The sequence below is a fragment of the Phyllobates terribilis genome, unplaced genomic scaffold, assembly GCF_046119375.1.
Source record: "Phyllobates terribilis strain yellow unplaced genomic scaffold, ASM4611937v1 Scaffold_3__8_contigs__length_932513732, whole genome shotgun sequence".
Classification (NCBI taxonomy): domain Eukaryota; kingdom Metazoa; phylum Chordata; class Amphibia; order Anura; family Dendrobatidae; genus Phyllobates; species Phyllobates terribilis.
Window position 1 is genome coordinate 858,646,881 of NW_027362763.1, and position 12,242 is coordinate 858,659,122.

General features: G+C 39.9%; 1 protein-coding gene across 3 annotated transcripts in view; it reads left to right on the forward strand.

Annotated features, from left to right (window-relative positions):
• MAP4K3 (mitogen-activated protein kinase kinase kinase kinase 3) overlaps positions 1-11,045 on the forward strand; it is a 332,521-nt gene extending 321,476 nt beyond the window's left edge. For all 3 annotated transcript variants that reach the window (XM_073672555.1, XM_073672556.1, XM_073672558.1), the window contains 7 exons: positions 140-243; positions 3,070-3,241; positions 3,314-3,382; positions 3,467-3,559; positions 4,119-4,189; positions 7,387-7,442; positions 8,952-11,045. In XM_073672555.1, the coding sequence (XP_073528656.1) occupies positions 140-243; positions 3,070-3,241; positions 3,314-3,382; positions 3,467-3,559; positions 4,119-4,189; positions 7,387-7,442; positions 8,952-9,039 (653 nt within the window). In that variant the 3' untranslated portion in view covers positions 9,040-11,045. The remainder of the gene's footprint in view (positions 1-139; positions 244-3,069; positions 3,242-3,313; positions 3,383-3,466; positions 3,560-4,118; positions 4,190-7,386; positions 7,443-8,951) is intronic.
• The last annotated feature ends 1,197 nt before the right edge of the window (positions 11,046-12,242 follow it).

Below are 12,242 nucleotides of genomic sequence, written 5' to 3' on the forward strand. Positions count from 1 at the left end.
TGCACCTTATTCATATGGTTATTGAATGAGATATTTATGTGTGGACATACTTCAGGACAAAAGTGTATGTAATAATGATAAATCTAGTAACTAGACCGCTTCACATGCATAAACTTTATATATAATTTGATATTTCTAGTGCGGAATCCATATACAAGCCATAAATATCTATGTGGAGCCCTCCAGTCCAGCATTATACTCCTAGAGTGGGTGGAACAAATGCAGAAATTCATGCTAATTAAGGTATGTGCACTCATATTGTTAAATCTTTTTGCTCAAAGTCATTGAAAAGGGTTTTCCCGGATCAACAATAATTATGCAAATGGCCTCAAATATCAAAAGAAGCAATAGTTACCTAATAAATCCCCTGCTCCTACATCGCCACCGCTCTGGTACTCCCTGTCACTTTATGTCTACCTTACTGTATGCTGTTGCGCGGACGGCACACGGCAGCGGTGGTCATATGGGTAGAGGCATGTGACCGCTGCAATAAAGTACAGGAACACTAGGGAGAGCCTGAAGCAGCAGCAGGTTTATGAAGAATGTATTATATGCCCATTTACTACTTTTAGCCTAAAGTTTGCTGTTCCTCGGAAACCACTTGAGATTGTATTTATACATTGCTCTTTTTGGGAAAAAGCATTATCCATCCTAGGTTGTTGGAGTTGTTGTTTTCACCAGAAGTGGATGTAGCAAACATTCCTTTTGAATTCAGTCTTTCTGAAAATCTGCAAGCAAAATTGCCACGAAAATAGTGTCATTTTTTTCGTACCTTGCGTGAAAACACTCTTAAAGGGAATTTGTCACCCGGTTTTGTACCTTAATCTGAAATCAGCATAATGTAGAGACAGAAACTGTGATTCCAGCGATATGTCATTTACTGGGCTGCTTGCTGTAGTTTTGATAAAATCACTGTTTTATCAGCAGGAGATTATCACAGGAGGATTAGTAAACCTGCTGCCAGTAAGTCCTCCATATTAGTGAGATCTATATAACTCCGCCCCCACCACGGATTGGCAGCTTTCAGCCTTTGCACAGTGTACACAGCTGCCAATCTTGTGTGGGCGGGGTTATATACAGCTGCTTCTCGCTAAATTAGAATATCATCAAAAAGTTAATTTATTTCAGTTCTTCAATACAAAAAGTGAAACTCATATATTATATAGAGTCATTACACACAGAGTGATCTATTTCAAGTGTTTATTTCTGTTAATGTTGATGATTATGGATTACAGCCAACAAAAGCACAACAAGTCATTATCTCAGTAAATTAGAATAATTAACAAAAAACACCTGCAAAGACTTCCTAAGCATTTAAAAAGGTCCCTTAGTTTGTTTCAGTAGGCTCCACAGTCATGGGGAAGACTGCTGACTTGACAGATGTCCAGAAGGCCGTCATTGACACTCCACAAGGTCCCAGAGTCTGGAGGAAGAGTGGAGAGGCCACAATCCAAGCTGCTTGAGGTCTAGTGTGAAGTCTCCACAATCAGTGATGGTTTGGGGAGCCATGTCATCGGCTGGTGTAGGTCCACTGTGTTTTATCAAGACCAAGGTCTGCGCAGCCGTCTACCAGGAAATTTTAGAGCACTTCATGCTTCCCTCTGCCGACAAGCTTTTTGGAGATGGAGATTTCATTCTCCAGCAGGACTTGGCACCTGTCCACACTGCCAAAAGTACCAATACCTGGTTTACACACAACAGTATCACTGTGCTTGATTGGCAGCAAACTCGCCTGACCTTAACCCCATAGAGAATCTATCGGGTATTGTCAAGAGGAAGATGAGAGACACCAGACCCAACAATGCAGATGAGCTGAAGGCTGCTATCAAAGCAACCTGGGCTTCCATAACATCTCAGCAGTGCCACAGGCTGATCGCCTCCATGCCACGCCACATTGATGCAGTAATTGATGTAAAAGGAGCCCGGACCAAGTATTGAGTGCATTTACTGAACATACATTTCAGTAGGCCAACATTTCAGATTTTAAAATAATTTTTCAAGCTGTTATAAAGTATTCTAATTTACTGAGATAATGACCTTTGTGTTTTCGTTGGCTGTAATCAATAATCATTAACAGAAATAAACACTTGAAATAGATCACTCTGTTTGTAATGACTCTATATAATATATGAGCTTCACTTTTTGTATTGAAGAACTGAAATAAATTAACTTTTTGATGATATTCTAATTTAGTGAGAAGCACCTGTAGATCTCCGCATCCAGAGAACTGTCAGATCTGCAGGAGACACAGTGGTAAGTGATACGTTATTGCAATCAGGCAGGGGCGGACATGTCATTGGTGCAGCCTGTGCAGAGGTAATGGGCCACTACCACCTCTAAATAAGCAAGCAGCTTCTCTTATAGACAGAACTATATTGTAAAGCAAAGGGCCCGTATACTGTTATTGCACAGGGGCCCTTTTCTATCTGTATCTGCCACTGGAATCAGGTTGTCTGCCCCTACATCATGATGCTCTCAAATGGGATAGCAAAAACTTGGTGACAGTTTTCCTTTTAACACATGAAAGCACATAGTGATAGCGAATAGTTATATAAAATGATTTTTAATTTTCTGTGATTTTCATAGTTTTCATACAGTCTGATTCTTCCTACTGAACACTTTGGAGTTTATACTATTTCACTTCTCAGTAAGTTGCTATTTTTTTAGGTTTTATAATTGCTGAGATGATATATTTTACATGTTATTTTTCAGTTTTTTATTGCTTGCTTGGGAAATAGAAATTCATGGCTCAGTCACTGTTGGTATATAAATTCCTGGATGTTTGTGACAAGTCAGTGGACTGTGGAATTTCATGTCTGTGGGTGATAGATGTCGACTCGTGTTTAAAAAGATTGAGAAAAATTTCTAGAAAGGAGTAAAATAATAGTTGTGAAATCCAAAAATATTTACTGACGATCACAATTTGATTTAATTATTTTGAATTCTCAAAACAAGGTTGTAGAATTCCCAGCAAAGACCAGGACCCTAATGTGTGATACATGCTGTTCTCAGCCAGCTAATGATTTTGTCCTTGTATTCTTAAGTCTGTTTTTTCTTTCTTCCTCCAAGCACATAGATTTCCCATTACCATGCCCACTCATGATGCTGGAGATGCTGGTTGTGCCTGAACAGGAATACCCCCTAGTGTGTGTGAGTGTCAGCAAGGGCACCGATTTTAACCAGGTTGTACGGTTTGAGACTGTGAATCCCAACTCCACCTCTTCTTGGTTTACAGAAACAGGTGAGTAATTTAATATTCTGTTCATGGTTTTCTCTGTGACCCGACATTGCTCTCACTCCCTGTCCTCCACAGACACCCCGCAGTCCGATGTCGTCCATGTGACACAGTTAGAGCGAGACACCATTCTAGTGTGCCTGGATCGTAAGTGCATAAAACTGCACCTGGTTCTAGTTCATTACTTGTTTATGCAGTTACATAAAGATCTATATTTTCTTTTCTTCTAAGGCTCTATAAAAATAGTGAATCTTCAAGGAAGGTTAAAATCCAGCCGCAAGTTGTCTTCAGAGCTGACATTTGACTTTCAGATTGAGTCTATAGGTGAGAGGCATGTTCCTTTCAATACTGCTATTGGACGCTTACCGCCAGGTTTCATACGGTGTCGTATGCTCCACACTCCAGAATTGCCATATTTATCCCATTATTTCTCTTAATTCACTTATAAAAGAAAATGACGATACCAAAAATTGCCCCCTGCCGATGACCACTATACTTGGCGTAGCGTCTTCATATACACTGTTGTACAGCATGCTCCATATTCCATAAAAGCAATGTCTTTTCTTTAGAATATAATGGATAGAAAAGATGAAAGTGAAAGAATTCTCACATGGCCCTGATCCTATGATTGACAGTACCGTTACATGTTCCTGCTGTGTACATTTTATGGCAGGGAGATTTACTAGCTGAAATACATGCTGTAGTCCGTTTTCAATTGTAGCATTTAGTTGTCAGCCTTGTCCACCTTGTATATGTGTCTCCTCATTCGTGCTGCCATTGATCAATGCTGGGAAGTGTAGGCAATAAATGTATTCACTCTCTTGAACAAAATTTTCTATTGTTTTACATAAAAAAATTGTTCAAAAATTGTCTTTTGTTCTAGTTTGCCTTCAAGACAGTGTCCTTGCGTTTTGGAAACATGGTATGCAAGGCAGAAGCTTCCGATCAAATGAGGTAAATCGGTCAGATTGTCACAAAGTGCAAAAGTGTGCTGTAAATTCAACCAATAATTAACCATGTGACTGAGATTTAGAAGTGTCAGTCACATTCTCCATATATTCCATTGAGATGTATGCTCCGTGCTATAGTGTATGGAGGTCATGTCCACCTCTAAGGAATAATGGGCGACTTCGAGCGACCCTCCATCCTGTCAGTGAAAAGTGACTTTACATTTGTATATTCACCCTGCCTGGTGCTCTCATTTGCCTCCATCTAACTACTCTACTGAGATTAGCATTCCTGGGTCCACTGCATCCAAGTTGGCCACTGATGAGGTATGTCTAAACCAAGCCCCAGGAAAGGCAAGACAGGCACAGGGTAGATTTGCACTTCCCATGCACTGCAGCAGCCATCCACTGGTTTCAGTGAAGGAGGTGGCGGGAGGCAAATGGTTCACTAGGTAGGTTGAGTATACATGACTAATTGTCAAGGTGGAGGGTCGCTTTATCCCCTAACATCCAAGTATCGCCCTTATTGCTAACAGCCTAATGTCTGTAGGAGCCGCCTGATGCTATCCCAACATTGCCTGTTGGGGAGAACAAAGATCCATCAGGCTGGAGTGTAGATAGACAAGACCTTATGTCTCATTTTGAATTAATTAGAAACTGAGATTTTGTAAACTGTACATTTTCATCAGCCACATTACATGTTTGTGGCATTGTCTGGCAGATGGTTGCAACATTACAGTTGTTTGACCCGACTGTCATTGTGTGACTATGGCCTCCTAAAGAATGGAGAAAGTGTTTATCCTTGTTGTTTCACTCATTTTTTTATCTTTATTACTGTAGGGTAAGAACTTTTTGCTATGATTCTCATTTTTTTCCCCCTGGATTTTCAGTAGAATTGCATGTCAGCGATTTTAATGATTTTCCGTCAATTAGTGAAGAGCGCAAGTGCTCGCTACTCGAGTTGTCCTACGGTGCTCGGGAATGTCCCGAGTATTGCGGGTGCTCGAGTGACATGTTTGAGCCCCCGCAGCCGCTTGTTTTTCAGCTGTTAGACAACCAAAAACATGCGGGGATTGCCTGACAAACACGGGCAACAGCTGTGAAACATGCGGGGACTCAAACATGTCACTCGAGCACCCGCAATACTCGGTGCACACCCTAGGCAAACTCGAGTAACGAGCACTTGCTCTCATCACTACCGTCAATATAACATATGGACCCCCTAGATCCACAAATACAATAGCTGCTTATACAGAGTGGCTTCAGTTCTGGAAATTTGAAATCGATATGCCCTAAAGGGAGATCTAGACAAAGGTTGTCTTAAATTAGTTAGAACATTCATATAAAAAAAACTTTAATTTCAAAGCTTCTCTGACAACATAGTCGACACATGTTAACGTATAAATATCATAACCGCTTCACAAGTATCAGTTCAAAAAGAGTCATGTGCATGGCCTATTGTACCATCATTTCCAACTGAGCCAGATAGCCTGGGACTCCTGGGCTGAAATGGCGGCAGAGTTTATCTACTCACTGTCCAAATCTAGGTGTTTTAGGGTGGATCAGAGTGTGAGGCCTTCCCTCAAAGGAGCAAAGATGGGGCAGGACTAATCGTCCAGAAATATCACCAACTATGTAATAATAATAATAATCTTTATTTATATAGCGCCAACATATTCCGCAGCGGTTACAATTCAGAGGTTCATATACAACAGTCATAAGTAACATAGCTAAAGATAGTACAATAATTAAAGCAAAAATAATGACGACCCTGCTCATAAGAGTTTACAATCTACAATGAGGTGGGGGTGGCACAAAGTACAGAGGCTTATTTACAAGGATGGTCCAGCCATCTTGAGGGGATGAGGGATAGATAAAGGCTGCCATGAGCTCATCACCAGCCAGTATCTGTAGTGCTTTTGGGTTCGGGGGAGACTTATGTTTAGAGAAATAAGGAATGGGCTATAAGAATATAAAAGGACTTGCATTAGGGAACGTGATAGGTCGCCCTAAACAGGTGTGTTTTTAGGGAGCGCCTAAAACTGTGTAAGTTGTGTTTCGTCCTAATTTCTTGGGGTAGAGCATTCCAAAGAATAGGTGCAGCTCGGGAGAAGTCTTGAAGCCGGGAGTGGGAGGTACAGATTAGTGTGGATGTTAGTCGAAAGTCGCTTGCGGAGCATAGAGAACGGGTAGGCCGATAAACAGAAATGAGGGAAGAGATGTAGGGGGATGCCACACTGTGGAGAGCTTTATGGGTGAAAGCAAGCAATTTAAATTGGATCCCATAATTCATGGGCAGCCAGTGCAATGACTGGCACAGAGCGAAGGAGTCTGAGTAACGGTTAGCCAAATAGATGACCCTGGCTGCAGCATTAAGGATGGACTGGAGAGGGGAAAGTCGAGTGAGGGGGAAGCCAATTAATAGAGAGTTACAGTAGTCAAGGCGGGAGTGGATCAGGGCAACAGTGAGTGTTTTTGTTGTTTCCAAGGTGAGAAAGAGGCTTATTCTAGAGATGTTCTTCAGAACACAATGCCCAGATAGTGCGCCTGCTGGCTCGGCGTTATTGTGGTGCCACACACGGAGAGGGAGATGTCAGAATTAGGGAGGTGACTAGATGGCGGGAGCAGAAGAAGTTCAGTTTTGGAAAGATTGAGTTTCAGATATAGAGCGGACATGATGTTGGAAACTGCGGCCAAACAGCCACTGGTGTTCTGTAGTACAATGGGGGTAAGGTCAGGGGATGAGGTGTATAGTTGTGTGTCATCAGCATAAAGATGGTACTGAAAGACAAATTTGCTGATGGTCTGTCCAATTGGGGCCGTGTAGAGAGAAAAGAGAAGAGGGCCAAGGACTGAACCCTGAGGAACCCCAATAGTGAGAGGAAGGGGGGAAGAAGTGGAGCCAGTGAACGATGCACTGAAAGAGCGGTCAGATAGGTAGGAGGAGAACCAGGAGAGAGCAGTGTCCTTTTTGCCGATTGAGTGGAGCATAGAGAGTAGGAGGTGGTGGTCAACGGTGTTGAAAGCTGCACAGAGTAGTCACCATTACCTTTTGCTGTCTAATACTAATACTTAGTATTGACTATTCTGTGATTTGATCGTATTATAAGTAATGATAAGCATTAGCCGGCTATTTTATTATGATGGAAAAGTATCTAATTTTTATGTGAGTTATTAATATATATGATGTCTTTCTGCTCACAGATAACACAGGAAATCTCAGATAACACGCGGATATTCAGGCTGCTGGGATCTGACAGGTAATTGTGAAGCTGTCAGCCTGGAGTAACTTGTGCCCACATTCACTTTCTAGTTCTAGAGAACAAAACATTATCACTAATGATTGTGTAGTAAACGCTGTCTTGATCATTACACACAGCATATCCTGAATAAAGACGGTACAATTCCATAGTAAGACTGGATATATGTGTTTTCCTTTTGTCACAATCAATTTATAGTGATTGTAATCAATTGTATAAAGTGTTTACCTGCAGCAATTGATATAGTAATTACTGTGCTGACACTTGCCTCCGGGTCACTTCTTGCTTGTTGACAGATGTTGGTTTTACTTCGGCAAGTTTACTATTGAAACTAAATACAACGAATCACAAAATGATGCCGCTCCTTTTTCCATCCTTTATTAGAACAGGATCTAGAATGTATTTTTGTTCAGCAGAAATATATGGCAGCAGGACGGATATATGCTGCATATCATGAATCTTATGGCTCAGCCCCTATTATCATGTTAAAACTTGTGCTTCCCGAGACCCCCTAGTGGTCGGCTGCAGTCTAGTTGTATGTTTTACACGTTTCCATCAATACTATATATACATATATATTACCATTCTACTTGTAAAAGTATCCATGTTAACTGCCAATCTTTTTTTTTAATGCACAACAATATAAGTCCGCTCACTGTTTTCTAGGAGACATGTAGGTCCGTTAATGCAGGTTTTGTGTTCGGACATCACCAGGCCGGTTCCCAGGCACGTAAAGTAGGATTAGAGGAGTTGTGGGTCTACCACCAGTTTGTGGGTTAAAAGTTTTTTTGTTTTTTTTTAATTAAAGCTTCGATAAATCACAGAATAAAGAACACATGAAACACATGGCCTGCACTTTTCAAACTCAACGGAGTTGTTAATCATAAGTTTCTTTTCTAATCTGTTTTTGTTTTTTTTTAAATTGTCAACTCATTGACATAGACTTAATACAAATGTAATCAATGCAACCCACTAGTGTGAGCCCAGCCTATAGGTCTTCAAAGCAAATGCAGAGTGGTGCACCTAAAGCAAGATCAGTTCTGTATATTGTCCAAAATTAGCCTATACCACCCTACAACTATTCAAGCAATTGAGTGATCCTTTAGTGTTTTGGTTTTTTTTTACAGAAGTTTATTTGAAAATCTCAATTAACTTTATTCTGTAAACAGATTGACGTACAACTCCTCTAGATTCATTCCCAAGGATCTCCGTATATTTTTTGCGCTCGTCAGGTGTTCTGTGTTCCCATAGAGAATGAATAGAGCGGAGGTGTGCATGTTCAACCACCACTTTGTTCACTCGGGGCTCTTCAGACCCCCAATCTCAGGATCAGCAGGGGTTCCAGCGGTCAGATCCCTAGTCATATCCTATCCTGTAGATAAGAGATATCTTCCAAACTTGGCTCAAGATTTTCAATGGCTATAAGCCGTTGCTCTTAGATCGTGGTGACATTGCCCTACATACCCCTTGTCATTAACTCTGTTTGTGTTTTGCATGTGTCTTTTGCAGAGTTGTTGTTCTGGAAAGCAGACCGACCGACAACCCTACAGCCAACAGCAACCTGTACATTCTCGCAGGACATGAGAACAGCTACTGAAAACCAATGGCAAAAAGAATTTGTGTCGCCAAGTGAACACTATTACTTGAGTTCTACCGACAGGGCACCGGGAGGATTGGAAGACCATTGCAGAGAGTATTGCCAAGTTTTTGTAACTGCAACCCCATTCTGTCGATGCAGCAGGCAAGGCAATGGATTCTGTCTGTACCATATTGCTCACAGTACAGTGAAGCAGAAACTACGTGGTTGCAGATACTGGAATTGTGGGGAAATATTTACACCATAGGGATATATATTCCTGCATAGAAACTTAAGAACAAAGCAGCAGCAACACATGATCATTTTATATACATAATATATATATATATACAAATAATTTATTGTGGCATGAATCAGTGATGAAGAAAATGTCGCTTCTCTGTGGTATGGACACATTTCTTCCCACACAAGTGCTGCATTCACAGTTTTGTCATCTTTGCACACACAGATAGTGTTAATTCTCTGTCATACTGCAGTGGCTGTAACTTCTTGTTGCTGATGTCCTACCTGGATCCCTACTGTAGACGGTGATACTTCTATGACGTACAAGTGTCTTAATTGTACAGATGTAAAGTTTGTCCGAGCCCCATGTTCTGAGATCTCTTCTTCTCGTCTAGTCTAGCTAGTTAGAGTGGACAACAAAACACAAGAGTTTATTAACACTATTGTATTTTTATTCCATGTAATTTAGTAATGCCAATATAAAATTTTGTAAGTTAAAAAAAGATACTGTAATCTATAGAGAAGATGTGAGCATTGTACGGTATCCTTAACTTTAATGCAACTACACTGGTGTTTAAATTTGCACAAAGTATTGTCATGTGACATTGCACCACAGAGTTACCCTGTGACTGCTGTGAAATGCGTTGGCTTCTGCCATTAATATCTTCTTTGCTTGCTTTTTTTTTTTCTATATTATTTTTATATTGTAAAGCGGCAAATTCTGTTTAGATTTTTAATTCGTTTTGGCATGCACAACAGCAAATTAATAAATGAACTTTTTATGATTAAAGGGAAAAGATTAGCCAATTGAAACAGTAGTGATATATTTATTACAAGTAAATCACACCTTTTGTATAGTTATTTAATCTGAAAGGGAAAAATCTAGCGGCTTGTAAGAACTTACACCACCTACAGAAATTGCAATATTAACATGATTTCCCCATTTGTATTTGTACAAATGACAATGTTGTGATCATACCCTTTAATCTTGCAACACTAATCATACATGTGTATGGCTTCAGGTGAATATGCTGTTTGCATCTATAGAATCGGCCATATTTCTTTTAATATATGCAGAAAGCTTCCTTTGTCTGTACAAATCCTACGCAAAGCTAGAAGCATATGGCTCTGCTAAGAAGGTGGATAAATACTCAACATTTCAGCCTGACTGATCACCTCTAACATTCCACTTTGTACGAAATGATTTAGATTTTACTTCTCGTTTTGCCTTACTTTCATCCTTTAGGATGCTTGTGAACTTGTGGCCAAAATAATTTAGTTACTACCTCATGCAACTAGACTAAAGGAGACTGCGCGTCCAGCAGCTGTGCATTTGATTTTTTTTTTTTATTTTGCCTTTGCATTTTTGCCATCGCTAAGCAGTGGCAACTCCTACATGAATCGATAATATTGAAAAATATTATTTAATAGACTTTTCCGGCCCTTTATTCTACCATTATATTAATGCACCTTAATGATATCGGCCTGTAACTTAGCAGCATTATTTAATCATATACTACTGCTCGTCCAGGGCCTATATAGACCGTGCGATGGATCGATGATCCTCCTACTGCCTGACCTGAGAGCAATGACTGATCACGTGCCACTGTAACGTTTTACCACAATGCACAGTTTTGCATTTTTTTCTTAATTTTCATGCGCAAAACACTAATTAAAAAAAGAACTGTGTAGATGGCCTATAGTGTACATTCTTGATAAGGCAATGCTTTTGGATAAATTGATGACTGTATATACTGTAAAATAAACAAGATTTTTTTTAACAACTCTTAGTTGGTATTTTTTATTACATACTGTGACATGTTTTCATCTGTGCACTTAAAGGGAATCGGTCACCATGAAAATGCAGTCCAATCTGCCGTTATCGTGTTGTAGAGCAGGGGGAGCTGAGCAGATTGATGTATAGTTTTGGAAGTAAAGATTTAGAATTACTTGTCTTCATTTACTGCTATGATATTTCTGGGATTCTTGGTCCAGTGGGCGGTTCTATAAGTGATTGACAGCTTTTTCTGTGTGCATAGTTATACACAGAAACCTGTCAATCAATGACCGAAAATCTCAGGAGGAGGAGGTGACATTCCCTATAAGTATGGAAAAAACCTGGCTAATGTGTAAGAAAATGTACCGTAATCATTTGCATTTTTCTGCAGTGTGTGACCTTTGCTCCATATGTAGTACCATGTAAATTTTTCAGGAGGTAATGAGCAATATATTAACCCCTTCACCCCCAAGTCTGTTTTCACGTTCATGACCAGGCCAAATTTTACAATTCTGACCAGTGTAACTTTATGAGGTAATAACTCTGAAATGCTTCAACGGATAATAATAATAATATAATAATCTTTTTATTTATATAATGCCAACATATCCCGCAGCACTTAATAATTCAGACAATTTACAGACATTATCGGCACTGTCCCCATTGGGGCTCACAATCTACATCCCCTATCAGTATGTCTTTGGAGTGTGGGAGGAACCCGGAGGAAACCCACACAAACACTGGGAGAACATACAAACTCCTTGCAGATGTTGTCCTTGCTGCAAGGGTGCAGTGCTAACCACTGAGCCACCGTGCTGCAGATCCTAGTGATTCTGAGAATGTTTTTTTCATGACATATTGTACTTCATTTGTGAACATATAGGAAATTTTGCAAAAATGTCACAATTTTCAAACTTTTAATTCTTATGCATTTAAACCAGAGAGTTACACAAAATAGTTAATAAATAACATTTCACACATATCCACTTTACATCTGCATCATTTTTTAAACATTTCTTTTCGTTAGGAAATTAGAAGGGTTAATAGTTGATTTCACATTTTTCACATTTTTCCAACAAAATTTCAAAACCATTTTTTTAGGGACCACATCACATTTGAAGTGACTTTGAGGGGCCTATATAACAGAAAATACCCAAAAGTGACACCATTCTAAAAACTGCACCCCTCAAGGTGCTCAAAAACA